A 26,267-nucleotide genomic window follows, 5' to 3' on the forward strand; every position below is an offset into this window, starting at 1 on the left:
GAAGAAAATATAACTTCCTCTACACTTCGGCCACCACACATCCTGTTCTGCATGTTTGGAGCCTTACTGTTGTGATTTTCTTTATTGCAGAACTGGACTACCTGACAGAGACAACAATTACAAATTAGGAGTCTATTGCTAATACAAATTTGAAAGATGAATTACAAATGCATTCTTGATTCAATCTATAACGGTAAGGAATGTAGTAAGAAAAATACAGACACATCAATGAACATACAAACAGCGGTATCAGAAACAGCATTCATATACGGTACAACCTGGAATGTAATTCATCAGATAGATTGTACCCACTGAGTCAATACTCTGAAGATACATAACGGATGCTTTGGCCGTTTGAAATTCATGCAGGAAGAAGTAGCAGTCGGACGGCGCCCCGTAGATATTGGTCGGTGTGCACGTGAATCCATTGGAGAGGGATCGCCACTCTCCTGTAAAATCCCGAGTACATCTAGAAATTGATTGTAGAAAACTGTTTATGAAGTAGTGTTGGATCTGGTTTCTCAGATGATCGACAAGGACTCTCAGATGATCGACAAGGACGCTCAGTCTTTGGTTGAATCAAATACAAGTGGCTTTATTCTTTTCAATACAGGTTATACACAGTCACTGGGTATTTCACCCATGAAAATCCCAACAGTTGCATAAGCACAAGCTTTATACTCATAACTCATACTCATATAATAAGTCTGCCCCTTTATAAACTTAGATGTGTTGCAAGATAACCTGTTGTTACATGTCAATTTTTAATAGAGGTAAAAAATAAAAGGAAAATTATGTACCGTGACCATGTCAAAACATTAAAGGCAGGGAAGGCAATGTTGAGAACCACTTTTTGTCCTATTTGCTGAAATAACCCTGATAGCAACCACAAAATCTAAAGGTTGGACAGCAAAATTAAACTAGAGAGGGTACAATTTCTGGGGAAATTGTAGGGTGTGCTTGCTTGCGTCGGTTGCACAGGGGTCCGTTTTTGAATGACATTTTTACAACTGATATTTCTGTATATTTTATATAAAAATGCATACTTATTATTTATAAAGATGACATAGATTTAAAAGCATTTTTTTTTTTGCTGCTCATTTACAACTGAAAATATGAGTGAAGTGTAGAATGAAATAGATGTCTTCTCATTTCCCCTGCAAGAGGCAGCCTCATCGTTGAAACAAAACGAATAAATTGGGCAGACCGGTGTAAAAATTGACCTAATCTCTATGACTTAAACGTCATTTTAAGTTTTTCCCTTCTCATGATATTTTCAGGCATTTAGCCTACTCATTGCATTCATTCATTAATAAAGAACCCCCTTTGAAGATTATTTTACGACGTTACCCGGCAGTAGAAGATGGAATCGCGATTCAAACAGTACCATCTGCTAACTGAAAATATGCCCCCCAAAACGTAAATAAGCTTGACATTTATTTAGTGGAAAATCGCTCATTCATAAAAAGCTCACTGGTAGCGATCATTGTCAGTAACAACGCAAAATGCGATATAGCCCTGTGTGGAGAAGCTGCCCGGTAAATTGTACTACTACGGTACAGTACTAGACTACTGCTGTGTTCGTCTTGGTAGCGATTGCGTTGGTTGAATTGGATTTAACGTTCCGTTGTACGGTTTAAGCTGAAATTAATTATTTTCATGAACAGATTGACAACGTTTAGGCTGTGGCAATGAAGTTCAGGTTAGTAGTTAGATAGACTTTTGATTTAAGTAAGGGGAGTGCCGAACATGTTCTGTCGCCGTTTTACTTCCTACAGTTGTGTAAGCTAGATGTTTTTGTAGTGTGTCTCACGTAAGCTACAGCGTTGCAGTGAGCTACACTGGTTTGAAACCACAGGTAATGTTTTTTTCACCAACAAATCGTTTACTAATGTCAGAATAAACCCTACAACGAAAATGAGCATATGTGAGGAATGTTTATTTTAACGATTGAAAACAGATAACGCTACATCATAGACCACTGTAGTATGTGTTGCCCGGGCAACACAGGCTAATGTCATGATGCTAATACTTCAGTGAAATAGTAGACTACTGTTTCCGAAAGTAGATGTACTTCCTTAATAATATCAGCTTATATTGTACATTACACATCACAATTGTGTGTCATATCACAAAGTAAAATTAGTAAATAGTTATCACCTGGCCTCTTTGCTTGTGGCGTTTCTGCAGCTGCCTTGCAGTAAAGCTATAGTTAGCTTAGCTATCTCCCAGAAGTTAACGAGCTGCTAAACTAATATTCTGCTAGAGGTAGTCACGCGAGTTTTTGTGACGTTAGTGACGTAAGTAGCGTCATTGACTGTGGTTAGCAAGTTAGCCACCGTTAGCTTCACTTTTCGACACAAAAACGTAATTTCTACTTAAACCGTGCAACGGAACGTAAATCCCAATACAAGCAACTCAATCGCTACCAAGACGAAACTTTTGACACCTACGTTGTCTATGTAGGCCAAATATTGACTGAGTTTTAGTGGGGCAAAAAGAAATAAAAATAATAATAATATATATGTGAGAGAACAAAGGTTGTGCTCTCGCCGAAGGCTTGAGCACACCCAACTAGAGAGGGTACAATTTCTGGGGAAATTGTAGGGTGTGCTTGCTTGTGTCGGTTGCACAGGGGTCCGTTTTTTAATGACATTTTTACAACTGATATTTCTGTATATTTTATATAAAAATGCATAGGGCCTACTTATTATTTATAAAGATTACATAGATTTAAAAGCATCTTTTTTTTGCTGCACATTTGCAACTCAAAATACGAGTTAAGTGTAGAATGAAACATGATGTCTTCTCATTTCCCCTGCAAAAGGCAGCCTAGCTTAATCAAAACGAATACATTTGGCAGACCGGTGTAAAAATTGACCTAATCTCTATGACTTAAACATCCTTTTAAGTTTTCCCTTCTCGTGATATTTTCAGGCATTTAGCCTACTCATATTGCATTCATTCATTAATAAAGAACCCCCTTTGAAGATTATTCTACGACGTTACCGGCAGTAGAAGATGGAATCGCGATTCAAACAGTACCATCTGCTAACTGAAAAAATGCCTCCAAAAACGTAAATAAGCTTGACATTTATTTAGTGGAAAATCGCTCATTCATAAAAAGCTCACTGGTAGCGATCATTGTCAGTAACAACGCAAAATGCGATATAGCCCTGTGTGGAGAAGCTGCCCCGGTAAATTCTACTACAGTACACTAGACTACTGCTGTGTTCGTCTTGGTAGCGATTGCGTTGGTTGAATTCGATTGAACGTTCCGTTGTACGGTTTAGGCTGAAATTAATTATTTTCATGAACAGATTGACAAAGTTTAGGCTGTGGCAATGAAGTTCAGGTTAGTAGTCAGATAGTTTCACCTATTGAAAGACTTTTGATTTATGTAAGGGGAGTGCCGAACATGTTCTGTCGCCGTTTGACTTCCTAAACAGCTGTGTAGATGTTTTTGTAGTGTGTCTCGCGTAAGCTACAGCGTTGCAGTGAGCAACACTGGTTTGAAACCACAGGTAATGATAATTTCACCAACAAATCGTTTACTTGTAATGTAATGTCATAATAAATCCTACAACGAAAATGTATTTGTGAGGAATGTTTATTTTAACGATTGAAAACAGATGCATCATAGACCACTGTAGTAGCTATGTGTTGCCCGGGCAACAGAGGCTAATGTCATGCTAATGCTTCAGTGAAATAGTAGACTACCGTTTCCGAAAGTAGATGTGGGCCTACTTCCTTAATAATATCAGCTAATATTGTACATTACATTTCACAATTGTGTTTCACATCACAAAGTAAAATGAGTAAATAGTTATCACCCTGGCCTCTTTGCTTGTGGCGTTTCTGCAGCTGTCTTGCAGTAAAGCTATAGTTAGCCTAGCTATCCCCCAAGTTCACAGATGCAAAACGAATGTTCTGCTACAGGTAGTCACGCGTGTTTTCGTGACGTTAGTGACGTAGTGACGTTAGTAACGTCAGTGACTGTGGCTAGCAAATTAGCCACCGTTAGCTTCACTTTTTGCCACAAAAACTTAACTTCAGCCTAAACCATGCAACGGAATGTAAATAAAAATACAAGCAACTCAATCGCTACCAAGACGAAACTTTTGACACCTAGGTTGTCTATGTAGGCCAAATATTGACAAAGATTTAGGGGGGCAAAAATAAATAATAATAATAAATATATATGTGAGAGAACAAAGGTTGTGCTCTCGCCGAAGGCTTGAGCACACCCAATTAATCCTGATATCTGTGGGTGTCAGAGGACTGTAATAAACACGACCAATCATTAAGGTCAGACCGGCACTAATGATTGGACGGCATTCGGACCAAATTGGACCGGCTACTTTGTCTGTCTGTCTGACTACCTCCCGGCAGTAGTCAGGCAGCACATTCATGTGTTTTGAAGGAGTGGCTTTGAAGGGAGGTGGTGGGATATTTTGGTTTGAATCCTTTCAAACTCTAGCTAAAATTTGCTGGGTAAACTACATAAACTCAACTATAAACTAAATAGATCAATATTTAGATATGCCTAAATCAATATTATAGCGGTTAGGTAATCGGGCTAGTAATCTGAAGGTTGCCAGTTCGATTCCCGGCCGTGAAAAATGACGTTGTGTCCTTGGGCAAGGCACTTCACCGTACTTGCCTCAGGGGGGATGTCCCTGTACTTACTGTAAGTCGCTCTGGATAAGAGCGTCTGCTAAATGACTAAACGTAAATGTAAAATGTAATGTAAACGTAATTTGTATGTCTTCAAATCATAATATTGCAATTTTCTTTGACAAATGTAAATTACCTTGTAGCCTCCAGTATTCCATCGTCTGTATAGAAGGGGTTTTTTTCATCATATTCATCATAAACACCCCATCTTAGATGTGCCCATTCATGTACAAGGACCCTACCTAGAAACACCAGTTAAAGGTTAATCAGCATTCATATTATTTAACCCTTGTGTTATCTTCGGGTCATTCTGACCCATCAGTCATTGTGACCCACCGTCGTATTGCGACAACTTTACCGCATACCAAAACAAAGTGAATCATTTTCTTTTAACCGTTGGGCTGTCTCAGACCCCCCACATTGCGATGGTTAAAATAAAATTATTTTTATTTGTTTTTGTATTGGGTAAAATTGGGTAAACACAACGATGGTTCGTTATGAACCTTTGGGTCATGTGACCCGAAGGCAGCACAAGGGTTAAGATACAATCACTGAAGGAAATGCGTACAGTACCTCTGGGTCCATAGACTTGAATGAGATCATCACGTTTCAGGAAATCAGGAGTCAGATTTATATAGCGACCCGGAGTTCCACATTCCCCATACTGAAGAGTATAAGGATCATTCCCATTTAATTTGTTTGGCTCATCTATTCTGATGTTGGCCTTTAAAAAAAGAATGAGCTCTTTGAGAATTAATATAATACAGAGAGAATAATACAAACACAAATCACACAGATGCTTGTTCATTATTCATTATTTCTGTGATGATTAATTATTTCACAGTGGAATAATTAAAAGGTAAAAAACGGATATTTTACCTTTTCATATGTTTCAGTATTTGCTCTGGAATACTTTCCTGTCCACTTTGGGGGTACTAATATCGTCACATCCTTGAAGTACAATTTGTTTTTCATCACTTGAAATAAATACGAGGAGGCGTCAGACATCATTTCCTAAAAGAATGAATGAATAGTTATATCAGGGCAAGCGACCTAGAGTGGTCCACAGTATGTCATGCCAAAGTCAAGGGATTCAACTAAGCTCCACGCTTATGTAGGGGGTTTAATATTGGCCAAACAACCAGAACAAATTCACTTATGTTTGAAGGAAGATGGGAAACTGAACAGTGTATTACCATTAACTAAATAATGCAAATACCAATGGAATGGTCAAAGTAAGGTTAAAATGAAACATCTTTAACATTGCAAATGAATGAAATCAATTACAAGGCAAACATGCTACAAAGTGAAGTTTTTAATCTTTATCTTACCTACTCTACCTTGATTATTGTATTTCAGAGCGTGAGAGTGAGCGTGAGAGAGAGCGTGAGAGAGAGCGAGAGCGTGAGAGAGAGCGTGAGAGAGAGAGAGAGAGAGAGTGAGAGAGCGTGTGAGAGAGAGAGAGAGAGTGAGTGAGAGAGAGTGAGAGAGAGAGAGAGGTGAGCAAGGAGAATGAGTAGGACAAGCCAGAGCTGAGGAGAAGCCCCCAGGACATGAAGAATCTATAGAACAATGCTTCACAATTCCCCAAAATACCAATCAGACCACATCTTGACTTACTTATCAACATATGACTAGCCAGTGGTGTATAGTAACAAAGTAGAAATACTTTGTTACTGTACTTAAGTCATTTATATTTCTGTTGACTTTCACTTTTTCTTCACTACATTTTGCAAAGAAAACTGATACTTTGACTCCGATACATTTCCCCTGAAACCTTCGTTACTCGCTACAAAATCAAATCTATTTTAGAAAAAAAAGAATCATGAGACCAACGACCAGCTTCAGCCCAAGAAGAGCAGGACTGAATTCTCGCAATTTTGAAAAACAACTTCCTTTGAAGATTTACAGGACATTTTTCAGTGTCAAGTAATGACTGGGTTGTTACTTTCGGTGCTGCTTTAGTATTGACCATGTTTTGACATTTAAGTCATTTTGTGGATGATCAGATGGAGTTATGATGGTAGCAGTCACATTTTTTTCTGAACACAATATTATGCATTTGCCCTCTACATCCTCTAGTCGGAATGAGCATACTTGTAAATGCACTGTTGCTACTGTTTCATAGTGTCATATTGCTTTTCTGAGATTATGACGATAGGTTCATAGTAGATGCCAAAGTATACTTAAGTACAATATATTATGTTTAACATTATTGCTTCTGGATGGATCACAGCCAACACAACTCCTTGTGCTTGGTCATGGTGGCCTCCGCACAGCACAAGAATAATTCCCAAAATTCTGACCCTTTGCTTTTTTTATTAACAGCATTTACTTGTACTTTTACTTTCAATACTTAAGTACATTTAATATCAGAAAATTACTTTTGATACATAAGTACAGTAAATGTCAGATACTTTAAGACTTTTACTTAAGGAGTATTCTAATAGGTGACTTTCACTTTTACTGGAGTCATTTTCCAGTAAGGTATCTTTACTTTTACTCAAGTATGGCTTTTGGGTACTTTATACACCATTGTGACTAGCAATGCAACAGTAAGTTAAACAATGAGGTGTGAGACCCATCAAGCAGAGACTACGTCCAGCAACTCCAGATTTTATTGGAGTTTGATTTTATAGGTGGGGGCAGGTGACACCCAGCCTTACACTTAAAGTAGATCCAGGCTAAAATACATTTATTTTGTATTGTTTTATAGAATATTAATTTCCATCTTACCTTGATTCGGTCAAGGAGCAAAGGGTCTTCAGTCACAGCAGGGTTGATAGCTATTAGAATATCTGTGTACCCATTGCCATCAATTCGGATCCCACAGGTAAATCCTGACAGGTATAACATTACGAGCACAACTACCACTTTGGAGGTCATGGTTCAAATACTCAGAGTGGTATGTTATCTGAGATTTCTAGTGAATGCTTCACAAAAATAGAAAGAGGTACACGTATCAGGAGAGTAGTGGTTTTCCAGTATGGAAGTGAGCTATATTCATGTAACTGTTAGACTTTTAAGAATTTGGTGAAGCCCACTTCTGGTGCAACACATATCTGTAAGGACTACCAAAGAAAAGTTACAAGTTAGAACAGGAACATGTCCCGTAGCGTTTTCTCTGGAACTTTCTCTGGAACTTGATACCATCTCTTCAGCCATGTCAGCATTTGTTTCATCACGTATAAACAATGGTTCGATTCCCGGCCGTGCCAAATTACGTTGTGTCCTTGGGCCCTACTTGCCTCCGGGGGATTGTCCCTGTGCTTACTGTAAGTCGCTCTGGATAAGAGCGTCTGCTAAATGACTAAATGTAAACTCAACATCTGTTTACTGTGTTTCTCCCCAATTATTCACACTGATTCTGAACCAATGGCTACAGATACACATGATATCCTCTTCTAAACTTAATGGCTGAAAGGATGACACTATGAGGTCGAGGTATTGTCTATAGCGGGGTGATCACAGGCTTGTTAACACGTGCTGCTAAGCTGAGCCTAATCAGCCTCATACACGGCAAATCCATCTTCTTAAAGATCCTGTAAAGTGGACCTGGAAACGAGTTTTAACCCTCGTGCTGCCTTCGGGTCACATGACCCAAAGGTTCATAACGAACCATCATTGTGTTTACCCAATTTTACCCAATACAAAACCAAATAAAAATACTTTGCTTTTAACCTTCGCAATGTGGGGGGTCTGAGACAGCCCGACGGTTAAAAGAAAATGCTTCACTTTGTTTTTGTATGCGGTAAAGTTGTCGCAATACGACGGTGGGTCACAATGACTGATGGGTCAGAACGACCCGAGGAGAACACAAGGGTTAAGTAAGCCACACCACAGAATGTGTTATTAACTACCCATCCAAATTCGAATGAAAAAATAACACCAAGACAAGTATGTTAAATTAGGCTTTGAAATCGTGAAAAAATCAGCAGTCTTCTCTGCTTGAGACTGGGGGGGCGTGTCACCTGAAGGAGCTGAAGCTCCGCCCCTCGCTGCCTAGTGCCTCCGACCCAGATAATGAACGCTATGTCAAGCCGAACAAAACCGTATAGAATTAGAATTTATTTGTTCAATGAGTGAAACATACAGATGCATATAAATGAAATGTTCCCCTGAGCTGTAACAGTAAAAATGGACACCAGAGACAGCAGACAGTGAGCTCTCCAACTAGGCTACTTCTCACACATTAGCTACCATTTCACCAAAATACCATCATTCTACACCGAGTAACCTAATATCAATTTAGCGGTTTGCACTAACTCAGCAGAGATACCTCTGGAAAAGTTATCTAGTATAATTATAACAAGCACACAGAACTGAGTGATGAACTGCTAGCGGCGGATGGTCCAGGTGCGACCGGAGGATGAACGGCCGGGGGGGCGATGCTCGGTACGGCTCGGCGCTGCAAGAGAAGCCGTGTGTTGGTGAACCCCGTCTGTCTCTGGTCCATGTTAAAACTGTCTGACGTGAAATGGTCAGTGGCGCAGAGGCGGCTGTTGGAGTTTAACCGAAGCTTTCCATGAGCGTGGCTCTTCACAAAATCTATCCACCTATTTTTCCTTTCATTATCAACAGGGAACTTATAGCGTTGCAGCCCAGCTGGAGTTCTTGCATCCAGGGAAGATGCAGTTGCGGGTGGTTGGAGACATCCTGAAGCTAGCCGATGTAAGCTACAATAACAGTACAGCAGGAGCAGCCATTCAGTGATCTGACGTAGATGGGGCGAAATGACGTAGATAGGGCATTTTTTGGCTCCACCCATTAAAACCTGATCTGAAAACGGAAGAAAAACTGTTCTTCGGTCTAACTCCACATTCCAGTGTGACAAAGTTTTAGCGCTTTGCACATGCTTTCAGGAACTCATTTCACACGTATATAATGTACTTAGAAGCAAAACATGGAATTTACTTTACAGGATCTTTAAAGCATGTAGCCTACCGTACTTTCGTACAGGATGGGGGAGAGGTGAAGCGGACAATGCACACTGGCTCGTGAGAAATATGTCTTTATTAAGTAGATACAAAAGAAACAAGCCGGCAGCCTAGTGCTGTCCCTCAAATCCAGAGCCCTACGCGCCCAGCCCCGTATTAAAATAATCTCCACAACCCCAATGAGCCCAGTCCCCAGAGTTGCTGGATCCAATCGTGGCGTAGTAGTGAGTACTGGTGACCACTTAACTTGCGGCAAGAGAGGAAAGTCAGAAGGAGCGGCGTGCACGAGTAGCGTCGTGTTGGAGTACGCCGTACTCAGTACTCCACTCAGTCCGTAGAGGTAACGTGATGCTGGTCCCGTCGTTGGCCGCCGTTCGTCCCTGGATCCGCGTTCTCCGACTCTGCGCACCCCTGGCTCCCGCTCGCATCGGCGTCTGGTTCTGGTCAACCCGACTCTGCGCACCCCTGGCTCCCGCTCGCATCAGCGTCTGGCTCTGGTCTGATCACCCCGCTCTGCCGCATGCAACCTCCGCTTTCTCTGGCCCACACACAGTCCTTTTTCCTCCCTTCCTCACGCTCTCTCTCTCTTTATATACCCGCTCCTCCAATCACCCCCAGGTGTGCCAATCAGCACTTAATTGCCTTTGCTGGGCTGATAGACCCCACTTATCACAAGCATCTACTCGGTTCATCATCTGTCATCCACTTCACACTTTTGTCTCAACGATATGCGCTTCTAATCTGCTTATCCTACCTTTTTTCATAAAATGACTGGACTAGTTAGAAACTCTTTAAGGCCACGTTTACACATAGCCGGGTATTTACAGAAACAAATATTTCTGCCCCTCCGTTTTCAAAAATAACGTTGTACACACTTGATCGTTTTCAAAAATGTTTCTGTTTACATTAACCCGCATGAATACGCCCCCGAACGCTATCATAACTATGCCAAATCTGTAGGCGGCAGTGTAACGAGAAGGATAAAGCCATGCAAACCAATCAGAATTCTCAAAATGAACAACAACTACGAATAACACGATCGACTTCCTTTTCCTTTCAATAGTAAATATGGCGCGAGGTTCATTTGTTTGGATGATTCACAAATAAATGTAACGCGATGCACAAATGTATTTCGTGATTCACAAATGTAACGCGATTCACAAATAAATGACCCCATTACATTACTACAAACATAGGATGCTCACAAGACGTGATGCATTTTTAGTCACATACTGTGACGTTTGAGAACCTAAAACTCTGTTTAACCTAGTGCACACGCCAACACAAAAACAGAGTTTTCAGAAATCTCCACTTTAGCCGGAGTTTTTAGAAATGATCGTTTTCTGTAATAAAACCTCCGTTTTCGTGTAAATGAAAGGCCAAACCGCATGAAAATATATGCGTTTTCCCTCCATGTAAACGGGGCCTAAGATGGCCTCGATGGCATCACTTCAGAACAGGTTTCTCTAAAAAACAGTTCCAGTGAAGTAGCAACAAACCAAGAGGGTGTGGTATTTGTCTTTGATACAACACCCCCCAAGCCATGTCAGGGTTCCATGGGAAGTTGTCGTGTGAAGCCCTTTTCCTTGGTATCAATGTGTCTTTAATGTTGTGTTATGCCAGGTTGCTTTGCTTCTTGTCCTAAGAATTTCCGTGCCCAGTCAGATTGTTGTTCTGTGCACCTGACAATAAAAGACTTGAACTTGAACATTTATATTTGTAGTAGCCTACTTGATGCAAGTTGAATCTAATCTAGATAGCAATCACACCAGCAACTGCTCAATTTAAGACAAGAGAGGAGTTTGGTAAATAGAACAGAATATACAAGGCAACCAATTGCATTCATTAAAACATTTTATTATACAATATGTCCAGTGAGAGGGTCTTTGTTTTTAATGAGTGGACCTGAAATTTCTGCCGAGCGTTGAGAGCTAGCTGGACGAACCCTTAATCTGCAATTCATTGTTGCTAGCTCTAATCACTAACTACGCTAATAAGAGAAGACTAACTTTGTATGCCAACGAACACCAATAACTAGAACTAATTTGACAAACGTGACTTCAAGTGCTTATACTCATCCTGATGTTGTGATTGGTTGACAACATATCAACTACAACTATCACGTCGTATGTATGCCTTGAATCTAAATCATTCTTAAAAATAGCGAAAGTATCTTCGAGGGATTCATGTTTTCAAAATAGGCTTTCTCCTTCCTGTTACAGTTTTTTTTATTCGCTTTGGTACTATTCTCACAAGTATGTGGTAAAACCTCACAACTGTTAGTACAAAACTCAAAGCAGATCATCAAAAAGTCAGTTTTTTCAAACATGTAATCACATGTTCAATTGACAAAGTAATGCACAAAATTACACAATCACTTTTTCACCACACCTAATCAGTGTGTCATCAAAGAAATATCTTTCATATGAAGTAATTGTCTTTCACAATGCAATGCTCACAATACTTTTGATATGCTTCTCATCTAATTTGCGTAAATACATTTGACCAACACTTAATCCAACTGATCTTACAGTTTTTTTTATTCGCTTTGGTACTATTTTCACAAGTAAGGTGTACATTTTCAAAACTCTTAGTACAAAAATCCAAACTGATCACACTTGTAACGCAGCTAGTCATTCTTTCAAAACCTGATGGAATGCTTTCAGTCAGTTGCACATGTTTCCAGTCCACATAATCATTGTTTCAAACACAAGATTATTGTAATATGTAATGGGAACATTTGGTTTAATCACCGAAACACAACAGTATGATCTTCTTTCAGTTTCGTCCATCCATCCATCCATCATCTTCCGCTTGTCCGGGGGTCGGGTCGCGGGGGCAGCAACCTAAGCAGGGAGGCCCAGACTTTCCTCTCCCCGGCCACTTCCACCAGCTCTTCCTGGGGGACCCCGAGGCGTTCCCAGGCCAGCCGAGAGACATAGTCCCTCCAGCGTGTCCTGGGTCTTCCCCGGGGCCTCTTCCCAGTGGGACGTGCCCAGAACACCTCACCAGGGAGGCATCCAGGAGGCATCCTTATCAGATGCCCGAGCCACCTCAACTGGCCCCTCTCGACGCGGAGGAGCAGCGGTTCTACTCTGAGCCCCTCCCGGATGACCGAGCTTCTCACCCTATCTCTAAGGGAGAGCCCGGACACCCTGCGGAGAAAACTCATTTTGGCCGCTTGTATTCGCGATCTCGTTCTTTCGGTCACTACCCACAGTTCGTGACCATAGGTGAGGGTAGGAACGTAGATCGACTGGTAAATAGAGAGCTTCGCCTTTCGACTCAGCTCCTTCTTCACCACAACGGACCGATGCAGAGCCCGCATCACTGCGGACGCCGCACCGATCCGCCTGTCGATCTCGCGCTCCATCCTTCCCTCACTCGTGAACAAGTCCCCGAGATACTTGAACTCCTCTGCTTGGGACAAGATCTCCTGCCCGACCCGAAGATTGCACTCCACCTTTTTCCGGTCGATAACCATGGCTTCAGATTTGGAGGTGCTGATTCCCATCCCAGCCGCTTCGCATTCGGTTGCGAACCGCTCCAGTGAGAGCTGGAGGTCACGGCCCGATGAAGCCAACAGGACCACATCATCCGCAAAAAGCAGCGACCCGATCCTGAGGTCCCCAAACCGGACCCCCTCAACGCCCTGGCTGCGCCTAGAAATTCTGTCCATATAAGTTATGAACAGAATCGGTGACAAAGGGCAGCCCTGGCGGAGTCCAACCCTCACCGGGAACAAGTTCGACTTACTACCGGCAATGCGGACCAAACTCTGGCACCGGTCGTACAGGGACCGAACAGCCCCGATCAGGGAGTCCGGTACCCCGTACTCCCGGAGCACCCCCCACATGAGCCCCCGAGGGACACGGTCGAACGCCTTTTCCAAATCCACAAAACATGTGTAGACTGGTTGGGCGAACTCCCATGCACCCTCCAGAACCCTGCCGAGGGTATAGAGCTGGTCCACAGTTCCACGGCCAGGACGAAAACCACATTGCTCCTCCTGAATCCAAGGTTCGACAATCCGACGGACCCTCCTCTCCAGCACCCCTGAATAGACTTTCCCAGGGAGGCTGAGGAGTGTGATCCCCCTAAAGTTGGAGCACACCCTCCGGTCCCCCTTTTTAAAGAGGGGAACCACCACCCCGGTCTGCCAGTCCAGAGGCACTGTCCCTGATGTCCACGCGATGTTGCAGAGTCGTGCCAACCAAGACAGCCCTACAACATCCAGAGCCTTAAGGAACTCCGGGCGGACCTCATCCACCCCAGGGGCCTTGCCACCGCGGAGCTTTTCAACCACCTCGGCGACCTCATCCCCAGAGATAGAAGGGCCCCCCCCAATGTCCCCAGACTCTGCCTCCACGTCGGAACGCGTGTTGGTGGGATTAAGGAGGTCTTCAAAGTATTCCTTCCACCGATCCAGGACGTCCCCCATCGAGGTCAGCAGCGCACCATCCCCACCATATACAGCGTTGACAGTGCACTGCTTCCCCCTCCTGAGTCGCCGGATGGTGGTCCAGAACCTTTTCGAAGCCGTTCGGAAGTCATTCTCCATGGCCTCGCCGAACTCCTCCCACGCCCGGGTTTTGGCTCCGCGACCGCCAAAGCCGCATTCCGCTTGGCCTGCCGGTACACATCAGCTGCCTCTGGAGTCCTACCAGCCAACAAAGTCCGATAGGCCTCCTTCTTCAGCTTGACGGCTTCCCTCACCTCCGGCGTCCACCACCGAGTCCGAGGGTTACCGCCGCGACATGCACCGACCGCCTTGCGTCCGCAGCTCCGGTCAGCCGCCTCAACAATGGAGGCCCGGAACATGGCCCATTCGGACTCAATGTCCCCGGCCTCCCCCGAGACATGGTCGAAGCTCTCCCGGAGGTGGGAGTTAAAGCTCCTTCTGACAGGGGATTCTGCCAGCCGTTCCCAGCAGACCCTCACATTACGTTTGGGCCTGCCAGGCCTGACCGGCGTCTTCCCCCACCATCGTAGCCAACTCACCACCAGGTGGTGATCAGTTGACAGCTCCGCCCCTCTCCTCACCCGAGTGTCCAAGACATTCGGCCTCAGATCTGACGACACGACTACAAAGTCTATCATCGAACTGAGACCTCGGGTGTCCTGGTGCCAAGTGCACATATGAACACCCTTATGCTTGAACATGGTGTTCGTTATGGACAAGCCGTGTCTAGCACAGAAGTCCAACAACAAAACACCGCTCGGGTTCAGATTGGGGGGGCCGTTCCTCCCAATCACGCCCCTCCAGGTCTCACTGTCATTGCCCACATGAGCATTGAAGTCCCCCAGGAGGACGAGGGAATCTCCGGGAGGAGCGCTTTCCAGCACCCCTCCCAGAGACTCCAAAAAGGGTGGGTACTCTGCACTGCCATTTGGTGCATAAGCACAAACAACAGTGAGGACCCGTCCCCCCACCCGAAGGCGGAGGGAGGCTACCCTCTCGTCCACCGGGGTGAACCCCAACGTACAGGCGCCGAACCGAGGGGAAACAAGTATTCCCACCCCAGCTCGACGCCTCTCACCAAGGGCAACTCCAGAGTGGAAGAGAGTCCAGCCCCTCTCAAGGAGACTGGTTCCGGAGCCGATGCTGTGCATCGAGGCGAGGCCGACTATATCTAGCCGGAACTTCTCTACCTCGCGCACCAGCTCCGGCTCCTTTCCCGCCAGCGAGGTGACGTTCCACGTCCCTAGAGTTAGCTTCTGCAGCCGAGGATCGGACCGCCAAGGCCCCCGCCTTCGGCCGCCGCCCGTCTCGCACTGCACCCGACCCCCATGACCCCTCCTGCGTATGGTGAGCCCACTGGAAGGGGGTCCCACGTTGTCTCTTCGGGCTGTGCCCGACCGGGCCCCATGGGAAAAGGCCCGGCCACCAGGCGCTCGCCATCGAGCCCCACCCCCGGGCCTGGCTCCAGGGGGGGGCCCCGGTGACCCGCTTCCGGGCAGGGGCAACTGAGAACCATTGTTAGTTTTCTTCATGGTAGTTTTTGAGCCACGCTTTTGTCTGATCCTTCGCCTTTCAGTTTCGTACTTTTAACAATCAGTTCATCCAACAGCAAACAATGCAAGATACATGTTTCAAATCGGCCTTAGAAGTGCTGAAATTAATATGTTCCAGTACTATGTAAAAGACAGATTACAGTTTCACATTAGGCAATACACTTACATTACTCACATTTACATAATAAATAATAATTTCCAAAATATCCATCCTATGTGTAATCAAGTGAAGGATCAATGAAGACATCGTCTACAATCATTTGGGCAAATTACGTCGTTTTTAGTAGTATTTTTCAGATGTAATTGTAACATAGGTATACTTTCTATTACAGTACGTAACTAAATGAGAACAAAACATAACATTTAGAGGCCCCATGCCCACCTCTTTGACCTCTCTGTTGGTGCCCATGCCCACCTCTCTGACCTCTCTGTTGGTGCCCATGCCCACCTCTCTGACCTCTCTGTTGACCTCTCTCATGCCCACCTCTCTGACGGATCCCTTGTCCACGAGCTCTTCCTATTCCTTGCTGTCTATCCTGCTATGTTGAAAGAAATTGCCAGTGTTTACGCCCCCACTTTTACGTATATCTAATGACCAATTGTGGTTACCCCAATCTGAAATCAAGTAGCAATAACGAGTATTCATCATGTGTGGTTAATTTATATGTTTGTACAAAAACACATTTTATTTCTGTAGTTCTCAAAATCAATATACTGTTTATTGCTGAAATGAAAATATATAGGTTTACCAAACGGTTCAGTGATTGTAATAATTGGTATTGTATGTTATATCATTGGAAAGCCTGATTAGTCACCTTTACAACGAGGTACAACTTGTAAGGATCGTGCCTTCATGGAATGAGTAACACAGCTAACCGTGTGGGTAGCGGCCAAATTATTTTTGCCAAAATCCCCTGCAATATTCTTCTGTTGGTATTCAATCTCGTTTTGAGCTTCAAGTGGGTTCATCTTGGACGTGCTGTACGTGCTAGAGTGACCAACGCAAACATCAGGAGTCAGGTGGCTGAGCGGTTAGGGAATCGGGCTAGTAATCTGAAGGTTGCCAGTTTGATTCCCAGCCGTGTCAAATGACGTTGTGTCCTTGGGCAAGGCACTTCACCCTACTTGCCTCGGGGGGAATGTCCCTGTACTTACTGTAAGTCGCTCTGGATAAGAGCGTCTGCTAAATGACTACATGTAAATGTAAACATGTTGGCTGACTTGCGACAAATCCTGGTTGAGGAATGGGATGCCTTGTTGTAAACCACACAAGTGTGGCCACGCCCCAAGTTTAGGGTTAGGGTTACCCACATTTTGAATTAGCCTGTGTAAAAGCGCTGCATTGCGGATGTAGCAAAGCTATTGGAAATCGTTTCAAAGCATTAGGTTGTATAATCTGAGCCATTTTAACATTATGCATGGCTCAAGCCTTACAGTGCATGCACATACGCGTGACCATCATTCCACTTAAAATGAGACTAAGAAATGCCAGAAGAAAGGTCCAACTAAAGGTGTTGGAAGTCTGTTCAGGAATTAATCAATATTTGTGAATGAACACTGGTGGTGTAATCAGAAAATAAACATACATTTTTACAAAATAGCAACAAATATTGGAAATCACAAGTTTCCCATTTTCAATTTCAATATTCCAGGGCTTATTAGCTTGCAAGACAGAATCTTCCTATTTTATAATATGTGATGATTGGTCTTTCTTTTCTAAGTTTTCTATACAGTGCTCGTTACTTTCAATCATTGTAAAGTGCACAATATTAGTCATTACCATCCAGCCTTCTGTTGAAGTTTTAGTTTAGTCACGATTACACATGCAATCAAACCAACCACTATGGTCAAAATGGTGACGGATATGACAATTGCGTTGATGTTAACACCGTTTTCAATGTACCCAATGACCTTGGTCACTTGAGCAAGGTTGGAGGTTTCAGAGGAAAGCATATCCTTGTCAACTGCTTTAACTGCAAAGAACAGAGTGGTGCCGTTTCTCATCGTTCCACTGGTGGGAGTGAAGGACAGCTGTTCTGAGGATCCAGATTCACTTGGTAGCAGGTTAGATGAGTTGATCGGATGAGCGTTGCTGAAGTTGGATCTGAGCACATCAGGATCCTCACTGTAGCGGATCTCGTATTCACTCGCTGAGAAGAAATCACACGTCAGGTACTTGTGACGTACAGTCACTTCTGTTTAGGCAAATGGTCCGGAAACCATGTTGTGGGAGTACACATTTATTCTCACCTGTGCCCTGGTCCAAGTCTTCCCCAGGTGCAGTCCAGGTGAGCAGCACTATGTCCTTCACCAACTCTGCGTTCAGGTCTGTGATGGTGTTGGGGGGGAATTTTGTCGCAGTAGGAACACCAGGTGGCAGATTCACAGTGAAGCTCTCACCTATGGCTGTCCTGCTGAAGTTGCCAACATCTGCCACTAGGTCCTCCTCACCAACAGAGGGCTTTGGTGGATTGAGCTCCACCTTTCCTGAAGGGACAGTCATCAAACAACATAGACCATCAATCACAGGTCTATGATACATTTGATTTTGTTGGCAACAAGGACTTTAGATTTTAAGAGGATGCAGGCCTTCACATGAATTCACACACAAATCCTTAGTGTCCAAACGTAATGTGTATAATGGAGCCATACCATCAACCACATATCCAGGTATGTACATGGCACCACTGTGTCTCTTGAGGGAGAATCTAGCTTTTCCATATCCGTTCTGTACTCTCACTTTCAAGTTGTATTTCCCACCTTTCATTCGCGTAAAGTATCTGGAATAGATGCCATCATTTCTGAAAGAATCGGCACCTTAAAAAAAAGATTTGTGTGATCAATAATGAAGGCAATGACAACATTCTAGAGAGAGTGCATAGATACCATGATAACATGATCAGTTAGAGATTCAACTCCTTCACATACTCAATGAAGGGAGTCCAAAATCCATTGAATGTGTCACCAGAGCCTGTCAGAGTAGGTCTAATCTTTTCTAGCTGAAGTAAAGATAGCACCTCCTGGATCCATCTTCAGAAGGGTGGGCATTTATTAGATTTCCAATTCATTATGATTACCGGTAACCTATGTGTTATAAGACTACAGAATGCTATCGCTCTCTTTTGTGTACTTGTGGTATGTATTTTGGAAGGTGTGACTCCAAATATAGCAGTGAGTGGGTTGGAGGGATGTGTTGCATAGAGTGCAAGGCAATCAAATATGGAGGACCAGAAATCAACTAGGGAGGGACATGACCAGAACATGTGACCCAATGACACAGAGTTTCCACATCTGGGACAGATAGGGTGAATAGATGGGTATATGTTAGCTACCCTGTCATTGGAGTAATGCACTCTGTGAAATACCTTGAATTGTATCAGTCCATGTCTTATACATATAGAGGAGGTGTGTATGCTGGAGATGCATTTAGCCCGGACATCATCCAGGATTACAATTTCCTATTTCCCAGGCTTCACGTATTTTACTGTGTGTTAGAGGATCACTATTGTGTATTATATTATACGTCTTAGAGATTAGACCCCTGTTCCAGGGATTCAGATTTAATAGGTCACATGCTGAGTCTTTATTCAGCGACATGGGGTAAGTAGGGAAATGTTTAGAGGCAAAACTGCGGTCTTGGAGATATCTGAAAAAGTGTGATCTTGGGATATTATAATTTCTAAGTAGGGCTTCGAAGGACAGAAAAGCGATAGGTAGATCTTTTCTAACTCACCCGCTCCATTATCTAGTAAATCCAGCTCTTGTTTGTCTCCAGCATCAGACTCCAGAGTAGCTCTCACGTCTGCCAGTACGACAGGAAGTCCATTCTGGCTGACCGCAGCAAAAACCACCATGGGTTTGGCACCGTTACTGGACAGTTGGTTCATGTGAGTCTTCACTGTAACAGGCGGCACATCTGCACTGACCGCACGACTGGTCACTGTTATTGACATAGTCTGTGCTAGTGCCTTGTTGGTAATGTTGTACGTCCATTTTCCTTTCTGGAATTGAATAGGAGATTAAACGTAACAGACGGCACGGCACTAGTTACGTGACAAAGTGCATTCTTTTGCCGATACCCTTCACCTTGCAAAAATACGTTTTTTCCCAAAAAATCTGAAACAACCATAACTAACCACAACCTCAACCATAACTAATACTTACTGTATTAAGTCTGTACAGGTCGAAGTAATTGTTGAAATTATTTGCATGTACGTGTCTGTAAGTACAAATATATTCCATGAACATTGCTAAATAATTTAAGAAAACACACACCTCTGCTGTTCCTGGAATATTCAGGGTGAGAGATTTTCCTTGAGGATCAGGTTTAAACGTATTATATTTCTGTCCAGAGGGGCTTTCTACAAGGATGGTTGGTGGTGGATTGTGTTCATAGAGTATCAGAAAAGCTGTGTTGTTGCCAATTGTCTTGTCAATGGACACAGTCCCACTGAACAAGCCAGACCCACTCACAGTAAATCCAAGGCTTTCAAGCTGTTGGGTAGAGATGGTGGATAGTGAAAAGAGAGTACTAAATGAAAAGCAGATCGATGTTTATGTACCATCATGGCGACTACAGTCAGCTAACCTGGATTGTCTGTTGTGTCGGATCTCCATCATAAGTTGTTAGTGAGGCAAAGACATCCACAAGCTCATTGGAATTCAAAGTATCTCCTGCATAGAAGAATTTACCGCCTAAAAATTGTAATGAAGAAAGAAGGAATGATCAAATGATCATCAAAATGATAAAGAATTTCTCCATTGTGCAATTAAAAGGATGGACATGCTATATACCTCACCTGTTTTTTCAGACATCTCTTCTATAAGTGGATCTCCCTTGGGTCCTAAACTAATTGTGTGTACTGTAGCACCACTTGCGATGGCATTGTTTACACAATTTATCGGATTATTAGACTCTCCATCAGTTAAGAAAATAATTTCTTTTCCATTTGAAAACCCACCATTCATTCTGAGAACCTGAAATATAAAGTAAATGTTCACTGATGCAATCTAGTCAGAGATTATATTGCATTAAATTGATCAATTCTTATTTGGTTTAATTACCTCTAGTCCTTTATAAAGACCTTGACATATTTCTGTGCCACCAGTGGGGATGGTGGGCAGTGAATCAGCCAGCTTTTCTCTGGTCTCCAAATTATCAATCAGGGTCAGTGGTTTTAGAACTGAGGCAGTTGAGTGAAAGGTGACAATCCCAGCATAGGATTGGTCTTCAATAATTTGCTTCAAGAAAAGTGAGGCTGCTTGACGTTGTCTTACAATTCTCTGGCCCTAAGAAAAAAAAACATTTGTGTATACATTTAAATCACTTTTTTATCTGCACAATAAAAACATAATTACTGTAACAAAATGTCAACATACTGTACCCCCATGCTTCCTGAAATATCCAGAACGAGACAAACTACTCTTTGTTGTCTTTGCACCACTGAGAATGTGGGTTCTGGACTGGGTGATGGTAAAGAACTGGAAGGGATATTTTGTGAGTCCACGCTGGAAGAAAATATAACTTCCTCTACACTTCGGCCACCACACTTCCTGTTCTGATTGTTTGGAGCCTTAGTGTTGTGATTTTTTTTATTGCAGAATTCGACTACCTGGGCAGACAACAAATAATGTCCAAATACTACAGATTAGCTGTCTATTGCAAATTAAAATAAGAAAGATAAATTACAATGCAGTCTTGATCTATAATTTTTTTACGGTAAGGAACGCAGTATGAAAAATACAGACATCAGTGAACATACAAACAGCGGTATAAGAAACAGCATTCATATACCGTACAACCTGGAATTGTAATTCATCAGATAGATTGTACCCACTGAGTCAATACTCTGAAGATACATAACGGATGTTTTGGCCGTTTGAGATTTATGCAGGAAGAAGTAACAGTTGGACGGCTTCCCGTTGATATTGGTCGGTGTGCACATGGCTCCACTGGGGATGGATCGCCACTCTCCGGTCATATTCTTAGTACATCTAGAAATTGATTGTGGAAAACTGTTTATTAAGTAGTCTGGGGCTTTAAATAGAGGTAAAAAATGGAAAATTATGTACCGTGACATTTGTCAAAACATTAAAGGCAGGGTAGGCAATGTTGACAAGCACTTTTTGTCATATTTGCTGAAATAAACTTCACATCCTGATACATTTACATTTAGCAGACGCTCTTATCCAGAGCGACTTACAGTAAGTACAAAGACATTCCACCTGAGGCAAGTAGGGTGCCTTGCCCAAGGACACAACGTAATTTGGCACGGCCAGGAATCGAACTTGCAACCTTCAGATTACTAGCCCGCTTCCCTAACCGCTCAGCCACCTGACTCCCTGATAGCAACCAAAATATCTAAAGGTTTGACAGCAAAATGAAATCAATCACGATATCTGTGGGTGTCACAGGACTGTAATAACCACGACCAATCATTAAGGTCAAACCGGCACTAATGATTGGATGGCATTCGGACGGAATTGGACAGGCTACTTTGTCTGTCTGACTACCTCCCGGCAGTAGTCAGGCAGCACATTCATGTGTTTTGAAGGAGTGGCTTTGAAGGGAGGTGGTGGGATATTTTGCTTTGAATCCTTTCAAACTCTAGCTAAAATGTGCTAGGTAAACTAAATAAACTAAACTGTAAACTAAATAGATATAATCAATATTCAAATAATTCAGAATCAGAATTTGGTTTATTCGCCATGTATGTTATACAAACACGGAATTTACTGTGGCAGGGATGCAAAACACTAAACATATACGAATCTTAAATTAAGTAAAAATACAAAAGTTTAACTATTTCTAAGAACTAAACAATCTAAGAATAAAACAATTTAAATATAAAATAAAATATATATACAAATAAGAATAAAGAATGAGCAGCATGTGTGGTCAACATAGTGCAATCAGATACTGAGATAAGGTGGCTTATGCATATTCCTTACTGTAGTTTGTATGTCTTCTATTCATAATATTGCAATTGTCTTTAAAAAAACAATGTAAATTACCTTGTAGCCTCCAGTTTTCCATTGTCTGTATAGAAGGGGTTTCTCTCATCATATTCATCATAAACACCCCATCTTAGATGTGCCCATTCATGTACAAGGACCCTACCTACGAATACCAGTTAAAGGTTAACTATCTTTCATAATGTTTAATATACGATACAATCACTGAAGGAAATGCGTACAGTACCTCTGGGTCCATAGAATTTAATTAATTCATCACGTTTCAGGAAATCAGGAGTCAGACGGATATAGCGACCCTCAGTCCCACATTCCCCATAGTGAAGAGTGTAAGGATCATTTCCATTTAATTTGGTTGGCTCATCTATTATGATGTTGGCCTTTAAAAAACAAGTACAAGCACTTTGAGAATTAATACAGAGAGAATAATATATACACAAAGCACACAGACTTGTTCATTATCCATTATTTATGTGATGATTAAATATTTCACAGTGTAATAAAAACAGACATTTTACCTTTTCATATGTTTCAGTATTTGCTCTGGAATACTTTCCTGTCCACTTTGGGGGTACTAATATCGTCACATCCTTGAAGTACAATTTGTTGTTCATCACTTGAAATAAATACAAGGAGGCGTCAGACACCATTTCCTAAAAGAATGAATGAATAGTTATATCAGGGCCAGCGACTTAGTGGTCCACAGTATGTCATGCCAAAGTCAAGGGATTCAACTTAAATCCACTCTTATGTAGGGGGTTTAACATTGGCCAAACAACCAGAACGAATTCCCTTATGTTTGAAGGAAGATGGGAAACTGAACAGTGTATTACCATTAAGCAAATAATGCCAATGGAACTGGCGTTATTTTACTATGGGTTAAATCATAGCAGGGATTGTCAAAGTAAGGTTAAAATTAAACGTTTATTTAATAACATTGCAAATGAATGAAATCAATTACAAGGGAAACATGCTACAAAGTGAAGGTTTTAAATATTACCTACTCTACCTTGATTATTGTATATCAGAGAGAGAGAGAGTAAGAGGCATAGGCGGAAATCCCGGGGGGGACAGGGGGGACACGACCCCCCCATCCTGGGGAAAATATGATTTGTCCCCCCCACTAAATCACTGTAAACATAAATATGTGTATATTGTATACGCAATGAAAGCGCTTAGCTGATTATGGACACAATGGCGCATTTCACTGTGCTATGTGTTACAGCAGTAGTTTTGGTGTCCCCCTCAGGAATTGCTCTTGAGAAAATGTCATATAATTGTCCCCCCCAAAGTTGATAGCAGATTTTCGCCACTGGTAAGAGGTGAGCAAGGAGAATGAGTAGGACAAGCCAGAGCTGAGAAGCCCTCAGGATATGAGGAATCCATAGAACAATGCTTCCCTTCCCTGAACAACCAATCAGACCACATCTTAACTTATCAGCATATGACTAGCAATGCAACAGTAAGTTCCACAATGAGGTGTGAGACCCATCAAGCAGAGACTATGTCCAGCAACTCCAGATTTTAGCATATGAGAGGTGGGGAAGGTGACACCCATCCTTACACTTAAAGTAGATCCAGGCTCAAATAAATTTATTTTGTAATGTTTATATTATAGAATATTCATTTCCATCTTACCTTGATTCGTTCAAGGAGCAAAGGATCTTCAGTCACAGCAGGGTTGATAGCTATCAGAATATTTGTGTACCCATTGCCATCAAGTCGGATCCCACAGGTAAATCCTGACAGGTATAACATTACGAGCACAACTACCACTTTGGAGGTCATGGTTCAAGTACTCAGAGTGGTATGTTATCTGAGATTTCTGGTGAATGATTCACAAAGATAGAAAGAGGTACACGTATCAGGAGAGGACTGGTTTTCCAGTATGGAAGTGAGCTATATTGATGTAATTGTTAGACTTTCAAGAATTCAGTGAAGCCCACTCCTGGGCTGTAAGGAATGTCAATAAAGAAAAAGCACAAGTTAGAACAGGAACACACCCCGTAGCGTGTTCCCTGTCCTGTAGGTTTTTGAATGATACTTTCTCTTCATCCTTGTCAGCTTTTGCTTCATCAAGTATAAACAACACGTTTTATTTTACAAACGTCTACCCATGTACATGACACTGGCACAGTACTCTTGGCACAAGTTACCCTCTCTAAACCCATCAACTTTATAACAGTACATCTAAACATGTTCAGTCCTCACTCTCACGATATAGAGGTGTGGCCAATCACATTAAAGTATTACATTATATCCCTTTAACATGAATACAGGGGAGTAATGCACAGAATATATGCATAACCATGAAAATAACATTTCAGTACATCCACATTACTCCAGCACTGATTATCACATGAACTTATCTTATTACTCTTTTTATCACTAGCGTATTCCTTGTTTTAATCACAGTTTGAAACTCAATGAATTATGCTTGTGAACAGACCTTATCTCACTAACTTATTTAACTCAACGTCTGTTTATTGTGTTTCTCCCAAATTATTGTCACCGCAAAATAAAAAATAAAAACAATTTAGGACTGAGTCTGAACCAAGGATTACACTATGAGGTAGAGGTATTGTCTATCGCGGGGTGATCACAGGCTTGTTAACACGTGCTGCTAAATTTAGACTTATTCGGGGGTAGGCAACCCTGGTCCTCGAGAGCCGCTGTCCTGCATGTTTTAGACGTTTCCCTGCTCCAGCACACCTGGTTCAAATGAATGGGTTGTTATCAAGCTCTGTGGAAGCCGGGTAACGACCATTCGTTTGAATCAGGTGTGCTGGAGAAGGGAAACATCTAAAACATGCAGGACAGCGGCTCTCGAGGACCAGGGTTGCCTCACACTTTTGTCTCAACGATATGCGCTTCTAATCTGCTTCTATTTCTCTCACTTGATCTCGAACTGAAATTCACTTGATTTTACCGGAATTATTCAAATTGCCATCCGTAATTCCAGGTGCGAGGTATTCACACACTATTAATCACAGTCATATCCAACATTTCTTAACGTCTCCGGGACAAACTAAAGCTCTACCGAAACATAATAAGCATAGCGTACCACAGTAGATTATTAAATACCGTCCGCTTACCTGTAAAAAATATAAACGAACAAGTTAGTAAAAGTGAAAGTATAGCAGGGGCGGTTTTGGTGTTTGGCGCCCTTAGCTGGCATAAAACAAAGGCTATTGTGATTGTGTTCGTGCCATTCGTTCCGTGTACTTGGCAGAGGCGGCGGGAGGGGGGCGGAAGTGGATTTTTTGCCACTGGCCCAGTGAAACTTACTGCCCCCCCCTCCAAAAGTTGAAATGTATCATTGTTACAACAAAACCAAAGACCAAAGATTCTGTTAACATGTCTAACCATTTTTAAACACATTGTATAGATAAAAAGAACAAAAATTAAATCACATTTCTAGTGATAAAAAATACAAAGGTAATAGTCAGCAAAACAATTTACTTTTAACCTCAAACATGACATGCTCTCTCCCCTGCTGACAGCCATCTCTGCACAACTCTGTCTGGCTGAAACTGTGAAACCTCTGGTCCCTCAATGCTAATATATAAAAGCTACCATACATTTACATTTAGTCATTTAGCAGACGCTCTTATCCAGAGCGACTTACAGTAAGTACAGGGACATTCCCCCGAGGCAAGTAGGGTG

General features: G+C 42.5%; 1 protein-coding gene across 2 annotated transcripts in view; it reads right to left on the reverse strand.

Moving 5' to 3' along the window:
- LOC134012957 (calcium-activated chloride channel regulator 3A-1-like) overlaps positions 1-24,533 on the reverse strand; it is a 30,498-nt gene extending 5,965 nt beyond the window's left edge. The window contains exons 1-14 of one of the 2 annotated variants that reach the window (XM_062452649.1): positions 24,240-24,528; positions 23,120-23,254; positions 22,831-22,981; positions 22,644-22,749; positions 21,467-21,623; positions 21,014-21,241; positions 20,694-20,918; positions 20,429-20,606; positions 20,218-20,324; positions 19,905-20,123; positions 19,363-19,630; positions 18,282-18,446; positions 17,880-18,116; positions 16,058-17,779 (exon numbers count right to left, since the gene is read on the reverse strand). In XM_062452649.1, the coding sequence (XP_062308633.1) occupies positions 17,406-17,779; positions 17,880-18,116; positions 18,282-18,446; positions 19,363-19,630; positions 19,905-20,123; positions 20,218-20,324; positions 20,429-20,606; positions 20,694-20,918; positions 21,014-21,241; positions 21,467-21,623; positions 22,644-22,749; positions 22,831-22,981; positions 23,120-23,254; positions 24,240-24,389 (2,700 nt within the window). In that variant the 5' untranslated portion in view covers positions 24,390-24,528 and the 3' untranslated portion in view covers positions 16,058-17,405. Of the gene's footprint in view, positions 1-16,057; positions 17,780-17,879; positions 18,117-18,281; positions 18,447-19,362; positions 19,631-19,904; positions 20,124-20,217; positions 20,325-20,428; positions 20,607-20,693; positions 20,919-21,013; positions 21,242-21,466; positions 21,624-22,643; positions 22,750-22,830; positions 22,982-23,119; positions 23,255-24,239 lie in introns of those variants that run through there. The other variant, XM_062452650.1, reaches the window with a different exon arrangement.
- Positions 24,534-26,267: the final 1,734 nt, after the last annotated feature.

This window comes from Osmerus eperlanus, chromosome 26 (assembly GCF_963692335.1).
Source record: "Osmerus eperlanus chromosome 26, fOsmEpe2.1, whole genome shotgun sequence".
Lineage (NCBI taxonomy): Eukaryota > Metazoa > Chordata > Actinopteri > Osmeriformes > Osmeridae > Osmerus > Osmerus eperlanus.